This window comes from Anabrus simplex, chromosome 3, assembly GCF_040414725.1.
Source record: "Anabrus simplex isolate iqAnaSimp1 chromosome 3, ASM4041472v1, whole genome shotgun sequence".
In the NCBI taxonomy this organism is placed as follows: Eukaryota; Metazoa; Arthropoda; class Insecta; order Orthoptera; family Tettigoniidae; genus Anabrus; species Anabrus simplex.
Window position 1 is genome coordinate 223,609,325 of NC_090267.1, and position 17,534 is coordinate 223,626,858.

At 38.0% G+C, this 17,534-nt stretch overlaps 1 protein-coding gene across 5 annotated transcripts in view; it reads right to left on the reverse strand.

Moving 5' to 3' along the window:
* 5PtaseI (inositol polyphosphate-5-phosphatase A) overlaps positions 1–17,534 on the reverse strand; it is a 589,076-nt gene that overhangs the window by 184,676 nt on the left and 386,866 nt on the right. The window contains exon 14 of one of the 5 annotated variants that reach the window (XM_067142884.2): positions 13,065–13,102. The exons of the other annotated variants lie outside the window; for them this stretch is intronic. Within the exon in view, the coding sequence (XP_066998985.1) occupies positions 13,065–13,102 (38 nt within the window). The remainder of the gene's footprint in view (positions 1–13,064; positions 13,103–17,534) is intronic. 5 annotated transcript variants of the gene reach the window in all.

Here is a 17,534-nt window from a genome sequence, read left to right on the forward strand (position 1 = left end):
GAAGAGGCAAGATGCGCCTTGCTGCATATGTAACCACCATTACGCATAAGTGGAGTGTGTAATCTAAAATGCTTCAGTTTGCTCTAGTTCTTTCGATAGGTCGGTCTACATCGTTATCAGACCCCACATGCAATAACATATGACCACTGCTTGTGTTTACCGATATTTTGGTGGGGAAGGAAATAATTCCTAACAATGTTATAGTGTGTTCGCGCCATAATTAGGTACTTCGATATATGACGGTGTAATGCGAAACTGTGTCTAATTGTACGCGACAACGTGAAGACGATGTACGAAACGTAACGTAAGTCGTGCATGTCTGTTATTTTGAAGAGATGTCACATAGCACAGCCTGCTGTGTTTCTTGTTCAAAAGAAGTAAAATGCGTCGGCAGAAATACTTCTGGGATGATCCGGCACTTACAAACGCATAATATCAATGAAGAGGAATCATCACACAACATCTCCGGGCCGGTCTGAATCACAAGAAGCTGCCCTGCCGACAACGATTGTGAGGCATCCAAATAGGTTTGCATCCTAATAACAGTTGTTAACAAATTATACGGGTTATTCACCTGAAGTAACTCTTGAACAGTTTAAGATACTGGCATTCTGTCTTCACTTTCGTTAATGGTATTAAGAAGCTCATAGTTCAACATGCAGTGTTTATCTAGGCTTTTGACAAAATTTATCGTCACACACGTTTCTATATGAGAACTGCTGATGATAACTATCAAGCTTACACTCGTAGTTACTGGGACGTCGCACAGCTCGCAGCACACGAGAATCGGTCTCGAGAGCGTCGCCCATCGCCCCTGCTGAAAGAATTGGATCAAATTTGGGCATTTTAGATTACATGTTCCACTCATGTGTAATGGGGGTTGCATATGTCATAGGTTATGTACCAAAACACATCTTCCCCGTCTCAAGTTTGAATAATGCACGCCTCTAGTATCCAGTACGTACGTGTACATCCTATCTACAGTTATTCACAAATTATGCAGGGTTATTTAGCTAAGATGTCCAACCCAAATATGTCGTAAACAGTTTAAGATACTGACATTCTGTTTTCACTTTTGTTAAGAGTATTAAGGGGTTCATAGTTGAACATGCAGTACTTTTCCAGGCTTTTGACAAAATGTATTGGCTCACACGTTTTCATATGAGAACGTTATTTCACGCAATAACTGCCAATGATATACTATAAAGTTTACAGTCGTAGTTACTGGTACGTCGCACAGCTTGCACTATAGGAGGATCAGTCTCGAGACTCTCGCGAGAGTCTCGAGCGAGGGCGTTGCCCATCACTATGTAAAACAGTTACCTAAAGTACAATATGTTTCTGAGACATATCACTAAGATTTGTCATAACAACTTGGAGAAGGTTAAGAATGGCTGCAGCTGAGGAGAGTTAAAATGATGTCTGTTATATTAGAGCAGTATCTTAGAGTGAATCTCTATGCTGTGACAGCTGGCTGAGTGCGCTTTTGTTTTTGTTTCGTCATTTGCTTAATCTATTAAAGTTTCTTGCCAATCAAAGGCAATCAAAATAACATAGACTCACATGCAACGCTAGAGTACTGTTCTCAAATTGAAGTGGAGTCAGTTGTATAAGGTTTGTACTTGGTTACTGCAGAAAGTGCAGAAAAGATGAGAGACTGAATGGGTGCTTTGAATCACATATGAATGTGTGTAACAGTTCTTGAATTAAATGGTACAGCTCCCACCATTTTGTGGTTTATTTTATTCATTCAAAGTAAGGGCAACACAGTCCAACCCTCGAAAGTATGCACCAAAACAGAAACATTATTTTATCGGAAATTATTAGTTATGAAGAAAATTCAAATAAACATTTTTCTGGCAAACTGAATTTTAAATACACACGCTCTGCTCCAATGTTTAATAGGACTAACTATTCAGGTGGCTTATTCACTTTTAAGGGTCCCAGACGTACATTTTTCTCTGACCTGCTTAACATTTTCTTTCGGTATATGGCCCGCTTAAGAGACAGTATGATAGTAAAACAGAGTAAAGCATATTTTTCTGAAATACTGTTAGAATTACAAAGGAAGTGCTTAGAAACTTTTTTCTTTGAAACAGAATTTTAAGTACACGTGCTGACTCCATTACTTAATAATAGGACTAACAATTTAATCAGGGTGGACATTTTTCTATGACTTGCTTTACATTTTATTTCCCTGCAGGGCCCCCTTAAGATACACTGTAATGGTAAGTAGCCTGTATGTTCCAGTCATATGCTTGCCAAATTTGAGCTCCATCAGTCAAGTTTTTACGCATAGAAACACAGACAGGCAAACATACAAACTTGGAGATTTATTACTCCTGCCATTTTTACCATAAATCATAGTTCTCGTGGGAACCCTCTGATATTCCAGGATGATACATAGCCTATGTTACCCAGAATTATATTATCTTTCAAAGAGTGAATAAAGTTTACAATTGGTTTGGTAGTTTATGAGATCAGCTGTTACACATAAACTCTCACTCTCCTGGTGCTACAGCCTATGAAGGACCCCAGGCTCTCCAATAGCAGTAGCCCACTCCTTTGGGTCCAGAGCTCTCTTTCTCCAGCCCTGGATCCCTAAAATCTCCAGATCTATCGAGACGTCCAGCCGCATTTTCCTTGGTCTCCCCCAACTTCGTTGCATGACAGGACGTTGGTTGAGGAACTTCTTTGTTGCTCGGTTCTGGTCCATCCTTACGATGTGCCCGAGATACCATAGTCTCCTTTTTTTGGGGCCTCTACGACTATCTTCAGGTCACCGTACAGGGCGTAGGCTTCTTTGTTGGTCCTGATGTGTCATTCTCCTCTATCGTGAACTGTGCCGAAGATCTCCCTCAAGATTTTTCTCTCCCACGTCTCGCATGCATACAGCACCACTGGACAGATAACAACCCAGTATACAGTGAGTTTCAATCTTCTGGAGAGCACTGCAGTCTTCAGTAACTTCTGCAAGGCAAAGTAACACCTGTTCTCAGCTCCCACCCTTGCCTTTATCTTCTCGCTGACCTTGCAGTCCTCAGTCATGGCAGCTCGCAGGTACTTAAACTGCGCCATTCTCTCGTAGGTGTCACCTGCATATTCCAGGCCTCTCATGCCATGAAATCTTGCTGTCTCGAATATTCCCCATGTAATTGATTTTGTCCTGGCTGATCTGCAAGCCCAGATGTTGATCACTTGATCATGCGCTGCAGAGCTTTTGTCAGGCAGTTTGCATTTCTCCCAAGCAGGATTACCGGATATGTTTTATTTGGGTTAGTAATGAGAAAATATTCACCTGCCTATTGCATTAAATTTTTGAGACCTTCATTCATTTTTAAAAATTGCAATATGGAAGTTTTAAACTGGGGAATGATAATACATTTCGACAATTCGAGAATGTCAGCATACAGATGACATATGGAAAAATTTAAGTTGTTTTAGATGTGATTTAAATATAAACTAAAATAACTGGGGCTAGGATACTGCCTTGTGGGATTCGTTTTTTTAACACTCCAGTGAGATTTACACTCGTTAAAAATGACAACACGTTGCCTGCGGTTTCTGAGATAAGAAGAACTGGAGGACCATCTGGTTAAAAGGCATGGCTTGTCGTTTTGTCAAAAGAATACCTAAATTTATCGTATCGAAAGCACTACTGAAGTCAACAAGGATAAAGATCGTAAATTGTCTTCGATCCATGGCTTATCCTATGTCATCTGTAATCTTCAGTAAGGCTTTTCCGTATTATGTCTTATTAAAACCAAACTGAAGGAGAACAAGAACGTTATGTTTGCTCAAGTATCCCACCAGCTGTTGGTGAATCCATTTTTTGAGGACTTTAGACAATGTTGCAATAACTGAAACAGATTGGTAGTTAGATGGGTGTGCATGCAGTAACTAAAAATGTGTGCAATGATTTAGAGTATTGCATCTATGAAATGATTTACGTGAGAAATATCATCACTGCCTCTGGTATCTGAACTGATCAAAGATGTGGATTTCTTTACTTCATGCTGGGTAATAGTATGAAATGTGAAAAGTAGACGATGTGGTATTTTTTGTTTTAGTATTTCAGTGACTGAGTTGTGTTTTTTTTCTTTTTTTTTTTTTTTCTAGGGGCTTTACGTCGCACCAACTCAGATAGGTCTTATGGCGACGATGGGATGGGAAAGGCCTAGGAGTTGGAAGGAAGCGGCCGTGGCCTTAATTAAGGTACAGCCCCAGCATTTGCCTGGTGTGAAAATGGGAAACCACGGAAAACCATCTTCAGGGCTGCCGATAGTGGGATTCGAACCTACTATCTCCCGGATGCAAGCTCACAGCCGCGCGCCTCTACGCGCACGGCCAACTCGCCCGGTGAGTTGTGTTTTGTTATGGGATCTGGGTGTACTCTATCAGTAAAGAAAAACAAATTTAGCTCATCTGATGAAATGTTTGGTTCAGAGGGTTTGTTGTTCAATTTTCCAATGCCAACTGAATGCAATAGATGCCAGATGAATTCAAATTGCCTGCAAGCTGTTGAAAGTAAGCCAATTTTTTTAGCTTGATTCATTTTATTTCTTTGGACATGGCACTATTCAGAATTGTCTGATGAGGTGTTATGTCAGTGTTGCTGACACGATGCTTCTTGAAGAGCCATCGTTGATCTAATTACATCAGTTAAATAAGATGCTGGTTTATCAAGTACTTTAGCTTTGCGTACTGGGGTGTGCTTTTTGCAAAGTCTGTGTAAAGGGAAGTTAAGTTGTTTGACTGAAGAGTCAAGGTCATTTATAAATACAATTCCATGCCACGGGATGGCATAGGCATCTTGTAGGAGGAATTGCCTTCTCCAGTTGAATAGCATCAAGTGGTCTCTCAAGACTTAACGTCCCTATCCTCAGGATTAATCACCACCAACAATGCCGTATGTCCTCAATCCATCTGAGCACTACACGTAGAGGTTTGGAATTGAATCCAAGCTTTTGCCATACAATCTAGTGATTAAAAATTTTATACCACCACCTCTTCTACTTTGTCAGCCAAAATTCTGAAGGTTTTTTTTTTTTCCGACCAACAGGACTTGAACCGGCTAATTATGTTGTCAGACCATACAGACTTGATGCCTTAATGGTCATGGCTACCAGGCAGGCAATATAATGCCTTTTCTGACTCATCCTTATAGTTGAGCAATTGTGATCCTATCGCTTAGTTACATCTCCTGACTATACCCCTTCATTTCAGCCAATCTTCTGCTTCTCTGATAGAGGTCTGTAGAGGTATTCTGGTAAAACATTTAATCTAGTCCAACCATCTAATTGCTGTTCTACCTCTGGTCTGCTTTCAGTCATCTTTCCTTGGACAACTAGTTTCTCAAGACCAGTTCCATTACAGTGAATCACATGCCTAAATTATTGTAAAATGCAACACGGGCAATTTGTGAATAGCCTGTGCTGAATATCTAGTTAAAAATTAGAGATGATAGCTCTCTGGCTGTCCAAGTAATATGTAACATTTGGCGTCAGCTCCACATTTCAAAGGCATCTATCTGATTTATATCTGATGGCTTCATTGTCCACGATTCAACACCGTGCAGAAAAATGCCGAACACTAGTATTTCCATAAGTTGTTTGAGTGTTTCGTAATCTGTTTATCAGACCATATCTTCACAAGGCTTACCACTGTGTTTTGGGCAATTGCTATATACCATCTACTAGTAATAAAATTAAATAATATTTAGCTATTTAAATTTTTCAAAAAGGTCAGCTGAATCAGTCAGAGCTGAAAAGAATTGAGTCAGTTTTCACAACTTTACAGGAGAGAGAGAAAAAATTTCCCTACTCGAAGAGAACTTAATAAACACTATATGTTAATGCTTATATTGTGAAGCAGCTACTCATGTTATATTTTTGCTAATGGAAGGTCAAAGTTAATTTAATAAACCATTTTTAAAATAAATTTTGAAAAAGTGACAAAATGCCTTTCAGTTCCATAGTAAGTTTAATATGGTGTAATCCATAATGACTATGTTACATGATATTTTGTCTAAAAATGTATTTATAATAAAAAACACCTATATCCTGTACCAAAAAATTTACACCACAATTCATGGCATGGAAGATTGTAAGAATTCCCTTCCATATGCCGTATCTGGCCACTTCAAAATACTCCCATAGAGATCTAGTCCGTCAGGTTGAATATATTGTAGGATTTTTCCAGTGTCCTGAAACTTATTGAAGTTTATGGATACTTATCCTGATACGCATTGTACGGTTGATTATGGTTTTCCCAGGAAGAATGTTTGCGTGACTGGGGAGTCTATGTAGATAGATGCTGTCAATATGGATCATAATAAATTTTTTATTGTATGATAATCTGTCAACTGTTTTAATTTTATTCTTGAATACACCAAAATTTATGTTACAAGGTAAATATAAATGCCCACATTCAGAAAACCTGTGAGGGATTGGTTGAAACTGTCGATGCCAGTCAAACTTATACACACTCTGACGATGCGTGTTTTTTATTTTGGCAAGGGCACCCGACCGAAAATTAGTTTAGATGTTTCACAATTTGTGGAACATAGCATGTTATGTAGTGGTTTAAAACGGAACACATCACATTAGCACCATTTTGCATGTTGCCCTCATGATAAAGATATACTACAGGGTGTCTGGTTTTCAGATCATGTACGTTAAATAAATTAACCCACAACTGATGCAGGTAAAATATTTCCTGTACTGGAATGCTGGGCAAAGGCAGATTCTTCGTAAAATCAAATGCTATGGTAGCCATGTTCTCATTATTTTGGCAGATTCCTGTAAACATCTATAAAATTTGTGGCTCCTATGGCCAACATTAAGTAAAGAATAGGGCGCTGAAAGGCAGCAAGTCAGAGATTTAATGCTTTCCCCCTCCGATTGTACAACACACAGCAGTGATTTCTAGTATAAAGAGAAGACTCTCTTCATTCTTTCTTATGCCATTTGAAGGTCCTTGGTTCAAAACTTCAGAATACTGAATGTTTAAACAATGTGCTATTTTTGTTCTAGCCTATTCAATTAACTTATCTGTGCATGACCAATTTATTTTGACAATTTTAATTAATTACATTCATTCAGTTACTTACTTATTTTTTATTAATTCCATAAAGGACACCTGAGCCATGGTTCATACAGGTGCAATACGTGTCAGATATATAAGTACAGTTCTTACAATCTGCTTTACGTCACACCAACACAAATAGGTCTTATGGCAACGATGGGATAGGAGAGGGCTAGGAGTGCGAAGGAAGCGGCCATGGACTTAAGGTACAGACCCAGCTTTTGCCTGGTGTGAAAATGGGGAAAAAAAGTATGGTAGCAGAATTAACAGGTGTCGGAGCATCTTAAGTACACTGATGTTTTACAAGAGAATAAAACAGAAAGTTAGTTTTACTCATTATAGAGAAGCAATACCTTTACTGCATACAAGTTGTAGCATTTTGAGAACATTGTCCCTTGATGGCCAAAAGGGCCATTTTGTTAATTTTCCAGAAGAAGCAAAAGAACATGTCTTAAAATGTTGTTTTATCTTCAGGTAAATAATGATAGCTTGTATAAAGCATACAACTCTTCTGTTTATGTTGATACTCATTTTTTTATCATTACTGGTTGTAACAAAAACAATTCTAAAATATATATTAAAACTGCGACGTTCGCCCTTTTGCCAGTAAGCCCCCATATCGGAATTAATATTTTGGCCCTTTATTGGGAAACATTAGAGCCTCCGTGACTCAGGCAGCAGCACGCCGGCCTCTCACCGCTGGGTTCCGTAGTTCAAATCCCGGTCACTCCATGTGAGATTTGTGCTGGACAAAGTGGAGGCGGGACAGGTTTTTCTCCAGGCACTCCAGTTTTCCCTGTCATATTTCATTCCAGCAACACTCTCCAATGCCATTTCTTTCATCTGTCATTCATTAATCACTGCCCCACAGGAGTGCGACAGGCTTCAGCAGCTGGCACAATTCCTGTCCTTGCCGCTAGACGGGGCTTCATTCATTCCATTCCTGACCCGGTCGAATGACTGGAAACAGGTTGTGGATTTTCAATTGGGAAACATTACTTGACGTTGGCCCTTTTGGCAGTAATTATTTGGATGTAAATTTTGCTGTGTTGAATCTCAATCTCAAGTAATTATTATTGAAATAAATAAAATTATGCACAAATAACATGGAAATTGGGTATCATATCACATCAACATTGTTATAATATTTAATCGGCAAAAAGTAATCTTACAGAAAAGCAGAAAAATACAAACAATACTACTTCAAAACATAATGCCAGAATGCGCATTTCATAGTCCTAATTATGAGTCTTCCAATAACTCAACTTTGCAAAAAATGTAACATTGGCTCGTTTGGTTATCCTCCATTTACTTTTGTGAATAGCACGTTTACATTTCTGTACACAAAAGAAACAACAATTTCCAATCAGAATTCCCCTTCATCTGTTTCTCACAGTGTATCTGGTACATTAGGCATAGGTTTTACTGAGGCACTGCATTATGGCAAGGTGGAATAACAGCAAATGTTCACAAGTTATGCAAATCCTTGTACTTCGCTGGAAATATTGGAAGTTACTTAGGAGATCTTAGAAAATGAAATCTGCCTTACATCCCTGAACAATTTCTTAGTTCCATCTGGTCTTATCAAGCTAAATTGATCATTTTGTGGTCCTGATAACAATTTCTCCAATTCTGTCAGTAGGCGCTTCCTCCACTGTTCAAGACCAGATATACAGGATCAACAATATTCCACTATCTACAAATGGCTGATGTTGTGGTTCTACAGACATACTCTTCTTAATGCTATACTTAAGGGCTCGGACATGATTTATTCACAGCCTGCACAAGGTTTAAAATCACTGCTTGCAAGTTTTCTGTTATTTTAAAATCAAGAAAAAGACTTTAGCGAACTTCCATGCAGACTTACTCATAATATAAAATAATTATTGAGAAACTAAAGAAAGCCTATCTCTTCAAATATGACTAAGCCTAAATAGAATTTACAAAGTAATATAACTTCAAACTGTACATAACTGTACACAGTAACATCTAAAACATACAAATAAAAAATGAAAATAACTTAACCTCACAAGGTTCTTAGATAGCTTGGCCTGAAAGCAAGGCACATATAATCGTCGAAGAGAAATCCCAGCTTGAGATTGTGTTATTAACAGTTGTTACAAACATGAATATTACAAACAAAACATGGTAAACTCTACCTCCATCTGATGCGGAAGCATAATAAGAGTACATACATGATGTTACATTGTAAAGGACATTATCTGTACGCCTAATTGTAACAACAGTCCAAATAAGGATATAATGTACTGTATTTTTGTTCATAAAACAGACTAAATGTATGGTCAAGATAAGATGTTGGTCCTTATGATGGTAATGTCTGGAAAACATTTGCCCTTGACTCAGACTTTAATTTTGTATTTGTTGGCTTACTGTGTGACTGAAACATCTGTCTTTTTGTCAGAATGCACATTTCATAGTGCTAAATACGAGTCTCCCAATCTCAACTTTGCAGAAAATGTTACGTTGGCCCTTTTGGTTATCAAGGAACAATATATTCACAACATTTAATGTAAATGTTTTATAAGTTTGTGTTTAAAAACAGGAAATGAAGCAGCCTGTCAGATACATTATTTTAATTTGGGTAAACTTTAAAGTCTTAAGTAACACTTGTTCTGATCCTGTTGATCTTATTGTAACAATAAGTGATTGCCTAACTTTTTAGACAAATAAAAGTCTAAATCAAACAATCAACACCTCATTAGTTGGTACCACTGTTTTTCAAATTTGTAAAACCAAGTATTATGTAATTATGCATAATTGTTTATGCATGGTTAAATCTAATTTATTATATAATGAGTATGTAAATTAGATTTGAAACTCCATAATTCACATTTAACAATTGTAGTAAGGGGCCCCATTTGGATCTCCTGCACTGTGGCTTCTGAGAACCTAGCTATGCCACTGGCAGGAGGTAATATTATTGTTCTATTAGTGGTTTCTTTCGTATTTATATTCAGTATCGAAGGTTTTTTTTTTTTTTTTGCTAGTGGCTTTACGTCGCACCAATACAGATAGGTCTTATGGCAACAATAGGATAGGAAAGGCCTAAGAGTTGGAAGGAAGCGACCATGGCCTTATTTAAGGTACAGCCCCAGCATTTGCCTGGTGTAAAAATGGGAAACCACAGAAAAACATTTTCAGGGCTGCCGACAGAGGGATTCGAACCCACTATCTCCTGGATGCAAGCTCAAGGCCGCACGCCACTAATCGCACGGCCAACTTGCCTGGTGTATCAAAGTTTTTTTTTTTTTTTTTTGCTAGGGGCTTTACGTCGCACCGACACAGATAGGTCTTATGGCGACGATGGGATAGGAAAGGTCTAGGAGTTGGAAGGAAGCGGCCGTGGCCTTAATTAAGGTACAGCCCCAGCATTTGCCTGGTGTGAAAATGGAAAACCACGGAAAACCATTTTCAGGGCTGCCGATAGCGGGATTCGAACCTACTATCTCCCGGATGCAAGCTCACAGCCGCGCGCCTCTACGCGCACGGCCTATCAAAGTTTTATGACATAGACTTCCTATAGTAAGCTAGCAGCTTACCGTTTCTATTATTGGTACGATGAAAATAAAAGGAAGCAGATAAAAGGAAGAAACACAAATACAATATGATTATCTGACACCTGTCTGAAGTAGTTTCTTTTTAATGTGATTACTCATTAACAGCTAAACTAGGAATATTTCAGAGAAAAGAAAATAACTCACACATTGCCAAATTTATCAATCAATCACTACTGATGTGCATTTAAGGCAGTCACCTAGGACACAGATTCCTTATCTGTTGTTTTCCTAGCCTTTTCTTAAATGATTTCAAAGAAATTGGACATTTATTGAACATCTCCCTTGGTAAGTTGATCCAATCCCTACCTCCCCTTTCTGAAAATGATTATTTGTCCCAATTTGACCTCTTGAATTCAAATTTTATCTTCATATTGTGATCTTTCCTACTTTTAAAGACACCGCTCAAACTTACTTGTCTACTAATGTCATTCCACGCCATCTCTCCACTGACAGCTTGAAACATACCACTTATAAAAATTAAAAGTTTAGTATAATAGTTCCATCTTTTTAATACAAAATTTATGTTACATTACAAATGAAACATTTATTTGGAACTAGTTTCGACCTAAGGTCAAGGTCATCATCAGCCAACAACACAAATTGCACAACATACTGAATAGTCCATAAACAATGTACATATATTGCAGAAACATTGTGGTTTGATGCTGTAAAGTTGAAGATGAAACAGTCACAATGGAGATAAAAGTTTTAAATTATGCATAAATTGCATTAAAGTAAGGCACTTAGCTGCCGTTGAAGGATGATTCAATTTGATCAATCTGGATGCCGAAGATTCATGAAAATTTGTGTATCCTTCGCTACAAAGTTCTGACAGCTGTAAGTTATCATATGGTAGCAGTGGCATTTAAAAAAAAATTTATGAACATTTGTAATGCGACCCATATTACATAAATTTTGTATTGAAAAGGTGGAACTATTAAACTAAACTTTTAATTTTATATGTAATCACAGTTCAATACGGATAATTCTGCATGAAGTTTATTTTCTTTAAACATCCTGCTTAGTCGAGCTGCTTGCCTCCTTTCTCCCAAGTCTTCCCAGCCAAACTTTGCAACATTTTGTAATGCTACTCTTGTCGTAAATCACCCAGAACAAATTGAGCTGCTTTTCATTAGATTTTTTCCAGTTCTCGAATCAAGTAATCCTGGTGATGGTCCCATACACTAGAACCATACTCTAATTGGGGTCTTCCCAGAGACTTATATGCCCTCTTCTTTACATCCTTACTACAACCCCTAAACACCCTCATAACCATGTGCAGAGGACTTCCCCTTTATTTACAATCCCATTTTTGTGATTACCCCTATAAAGATTTTTCCTTACATTAACACCTAGGTAATTACAATGATCCCCAAAAGGAACTTTTACCCCATCAACGCAGTGATTAAAACTGAGAGGACTTTTCCTGTTTGTGAAACTCGCAACCTGACTTTTAACCCTGTTTATCATCATACCATTGCGTACTGCCCATCTCACAACATTATTGATGTCATTTTGCAGTTGCTCCCAATCTTGTAACTTAGTTATTGCTAAAGACCGGATTATATGCATTTGCATGTTGCACATGCATTTGCATATTAAGCCCCTTTCCACTGGTTATTGCATATTTTAACTAAAAACTGGCGATGGTGCATATTTTAGGGCTATACACTCGAGCCTCAGATTTTGCTCGTTTTGGAAGTTTTCATGTATCAAACAGACATAAAATCATGTCTGCTATATCATACTGTATACTTTGGAACAAGAAAACACTCAAGTTGAACAGTTCTGACACACAATAAGTTCTTATTTATAGACCAAATCATCCTGTCTTCAGCTCTATTGTTAGAACTGATCTCCAAATCATTATATATAAGATAAAAATAAAATAAATTTTATGTAAATATTTCACGAAATGTAATCCCTATATCCATGCTGTCATTTACATCATGCTGGAAGGCGTGCTTACGTGCAAGAATCCTAAAAAACACTTGTCAGGGAAATAAAACTGCCTAGAAATAATTTCTATCAAGAATATACCTGCATAATTTACACGCCAACACTGACACTTCCAGAAATATTCTACTTTTTCTTCATTCTGACACTGAAGAGGATTCTGTAATAAACATTTTGAAAATCTACTATATGTGATAGAGAATTTTAAAAGTAACACAAACAAACAGCTCTAAAGGGAAATAGAAAATAACTGAAGTTTACAATATGTCTGCTCAGAGAAGTACAAAATAGCTAAATGAAAGATCACTAAGGAACTTTTCATTAAGTACACAATGATACCAATGAAGATGAAGAGAGGATTAAATGTAAATTATGCAAGTAACTAGGCTTTTTGCACAGCCTGAAAAATACTGAGAAAGATCAAGAAGTTCAGGAGAGAAGTACCTTGTTCCGTGAACCATATGAAATGCCAGGTACACAGGCTGCATGTTAAAGTGAAGAAAGAACAGTACATGAAGGACAAATTTCTGCAATTGAATTTTGGAATAAAAACAATTGAATAGGAACATGATCTATTTTCTTCCATGTTACAATAAATGACATATTACGTGATGAGTAGTTTTTACTTGATATATTCATTGAAAAAATACAACCACACAAGCATATTAGAATATCTAATTATACATATTATGCACATGTAGATCCCTTTTATAAACATCTTCAAAAACCTACAGGATATAGAAAGATGTCAGATTCTTCCTTCTGATAATATTTTGTACAAATAATGTATCCTTCAATTACTGTAAATTAAAGATTCTTGAGATACTTTAAAGGAGCATGAACTTATCTAAAAACTATAAAGGAGCATGCTATTATTGTAAAAAAGAAAGCAATCTTATTATCCTTTCTCATAGTATACAACATCGCAGTTCGTTTCATGGTTGTGTCATTTCTTTAAGGTGGCAAATTATGGAGTTGTGGCTCTGGATTGACATCTCCCAAACCTCACCTTGTCAAATGGATGACATAACTGTGAAAGGTACTATATAAGAGCGTTGTCTTATTTATAAAACAATTTTTGATACAGAATAAACATTTTTCTTTTTTTAACTTATGGACTGTAGGTATTATGCTATACAGTAAATGTTCTGACATGACTTAATTCGCATTTTCATTTATAAAAAACATCCAGCACACACGTGTATTTAAATCTGCTCATAAGAATTTCCTAACATCTTAAGAGTGCATCATTGGCCAAGTGTCCGGCTCCATGGATAAATGGTTAGTGTGTTGGCCTTTAGTCACAGGGGTCCCGGGTTCGATTCCCGGCAGGGTTGGGAATTTTAACCATCATTGGTTAATTTCCCTGGCACGGAGGCTGGATGTATGTGTTGTCTTCATCATAATTTTATCCTCATCACGACACGCAGGTTGCCTACAGGCATTAAATCAAAAGACCTGCACCTGGTGAGCCAAACCCGTCTTGGGATCTCCCAGCACTAAAAGCTATATGCCATTTTTTTATTGGCCAAGTACTCCCCAATGTTCTATCCACTTCTCGTTCTAAGCTCCCATTTCATAACAATTTCTTCTTCTATAAGAAGTCTCAAATTCTTCACTCTATACTATTTCTATCAGTCAAATTTCTTCACACTGGGTAGTCAGAATATCATCGGGGTATTCCAGCTAACCCTAAGAAGGGTTAGTCTTGCATTTAAGGAAACAATGAATGGAAAAGTACATGTATACCTGTAAGAAAATATTAAAAAAAGATTTTTTTGAATTCTGCACCACACTGCAATACTCATGAAAGTTCAATGGTAGCTGACTTAAAATGTCTCAGACAGCTGTACCTACAGCAAATGTGCAATTTCAGCTCCTTTAATGTTTCACAAAGTCACATGTTGAAAGATCCTGTCTGTAAGCAGAGTACTACAGGGTTTCCTTGCTTGAATTCTGCTAGAGTTTCCACGGTTATTTTAGCTGTATGGTACTTATGATTACCTGCTATAACAATGTGTAACAGTGCAATACATTGCAATACACTGTACTGAATGGGTGGAAGTCAAAGTTTTATTGTTTTCTCCTTTTAACAGACTTTCAATACGGAAAAAAATTAGGATAGTGTCTTGCAACAATGCTTATTGTCGCCTACTTGGAACAAATGTCAACACACTGCACAATTAAGTTGACTGTCTGACCATCATCATCATCATCATTTTACAGTTCCAGTTTCATAGGTACAGTCAGTGAGCTTCTTACAGTGTCTTAGTGAGATACGTTCTGTTGTTAAAGATGTCCGTCAGTGTCCTTCCCTGGTCTGCAACGTCCATCTTTACGATGTCCATCCAGTGGGATCATCTTTCCACCATCTATTTCTCTGCCACATGTCTCTTCAAGTTAACATAAGCTGTCCTTGTTGGCTCCATCCTCATTACATGGCCAAACCACCTCAATCTGGACATCTGACCTAATTTAACAATGATGTCTCAACAGCTTCCCTTCTAACCATGTCATTCCTTAACTTGTCCAATTTTGCTTTTTGAATTGTGGACCTACCTTGACGAGTCCTACGTTTCAATACCATAGGTTAAGACTAGTATGAAGTATCGATTCAACATCATCACCTTTGATTTTGTTGGTACTTTGGGATCCCAGAGGAGTGTTCGTACTTGCTGGTAAAAATGAGAGGTCTTCTGCATTTTAATTGCCACCTCCTTTGAGGGTAGTGTATCTCAAGATGTTACACTGTTGAGGTATGGAAAGTTTTCCACACTTTCCACTGGATGGTTTCCTAGGATGACGTTTGCTGGCCGTCTCTCCCTGTTTATTGCCACCAGTACTGTTTTCGGTTCGTTTATCTTGAGACTGAACTCCTGGAACTTAACATACCATTCATTGAGTCTCAACTGTACTTGTTCCTCAGTTTCTTCCCATATCATAACGTCATCAGCAAAAGCCATTGCTTTTACAGTTTACCAGAGGTTTTCTTGATGTTCTTTATTATGTCATTCATGATGGTGATAAACAATTATGGGGATAGTGCACTGCCTTGCTGGACTGCACTTTCAGTCTGGAACCAGGCTGAATGTCCATCACCCAATCATGACCAGCTAGTACAGTGCTTGTACAGCATCTGAACTTCCCTCACCAGTCCCTTCGGCACATTACTTTTTCTAAGGCATTCCTGTATATTCTCTCTTGCAATGTTGTCATATGCCTTCTCAATATCAAGGCAGATCTTTGCCTTTTTCCCAATATTTCTCCATGTTCAGTGAAAACAATGAGTATATGTTCTAGGATGTTGAAAAGTAACACTAGCTTCCCTACAGAAATAGTGTTCTTGGCCCATTTTGGGAGAAGATACCCCAGGCATTTACATAATCCCTGATTCATAATAATGGCATTAGGTTTTACCGGTAGCAATGATGCATAACAAAAAATACATTGTATCTCCCATATGATAATGCAATGAATGAGTGAATCCAGTCTCTACCCTTATGTTTCACTGCCACATTCAGAACCTTGAGAACCTATGTGCATAAAATGTGAGATTCATGAGTTTGTGAATAATAGTCTGGACTAAAATTCACATCTGAGGCCACATCATGAGGCATGATCTTGTTGGATCTTAGCAGCTGTTTTTGGTATTATTATGGGATACCATGGTCCAGGACTCGAATCATCTCTGCATTTCTAGCCCATTTTTCCAGCAAATTAATGTATTACCACATATTAGAGACATATGGCAATATATTTTGTGCTGTCACACTTTCAGCAGTCAAAAACCTCACAATACTATCAAATTTCTCATTTGGAGTCTTCACTATGAACTGGACTAGTACGTAACACATACCAACTCTGAAGCCATTGTGACTTTGTGTTGCAAAAATGTACAGAGCACAAGAACAGGAGTTATTGCACCATTCACACAGACTGCCATATCTCTGAATAGAAGGCATTAGATTCGGGGGAAGGTGAGCTCACTTCCATTTCACTTGTCCTTATATACAGCTCACAAAAAAAATATCAAACTTTTGGTCAGCTGTAACGCTTTGTATGCCTTTATTTTGCAGATGTAGATTATTCAGGACCAAAACATATTTATTTATTTCTACAGAAACCAAAAATTACATTCACGTTTATTCTTGATTGTCCCAGACAGACATAGTGGTCCAAAACCAAAAGTCACTGCACTTGAATGCAACTAAAAACAAACTGAAACTTACCCTTAACACTTTTCAGTACTCTGTGTTCCCACCTCTGGCTTGTAACACAGAAGCACACCAGTGTGGCATGCTTCTGATAAGCCTCCAGATTGCATTCTGGGGGATGGTTCCCTATTCTTCCAATAATGCTGCTGTCAGCTCCTGGATGGTGCAGTGTTGCTGTTGGTGATTCTAGATATGCCTACCAAGTTGTTCCCACAGATGCTCGATACAATTGAGGTCAGGGCTACATGCGGGCCTGTCCATTACTTGAATACCAGCAGCTGCAAGGATGACTCTGCTGGCCTTAGCAGAATGTGCAGTGGCTCCATGATGCACTATTGAGAAATGTTGCCCAATATTAACTGCAATCAGTAGTACATGGTTCTCCCAAATCTCCTCAATGTAGGGCACAGCTGTCAATCACCCCTGAATGACTACGAGGTCACTTTTATGGTTCAAAGAAATTCCTCCCCAAACCATCACTGATCTGCCACTGTAAGCGACTGTTTGTTGCACGTTGCAAGCCAAATTTCGTTCTCCTTACGTCGCCAGACTCGAATATGACCATGTGACCCAGAAATCTAGAATCGGTAAAGAATACTGGAGTCCAGTGTTGTGGCTGCCAGTTGACATGCTGTTGTGCAAACTGCAGACGGCATCTTCAGTGATGAGGGGTCAACCGGCGTACTTTAAGTGGTCTGCG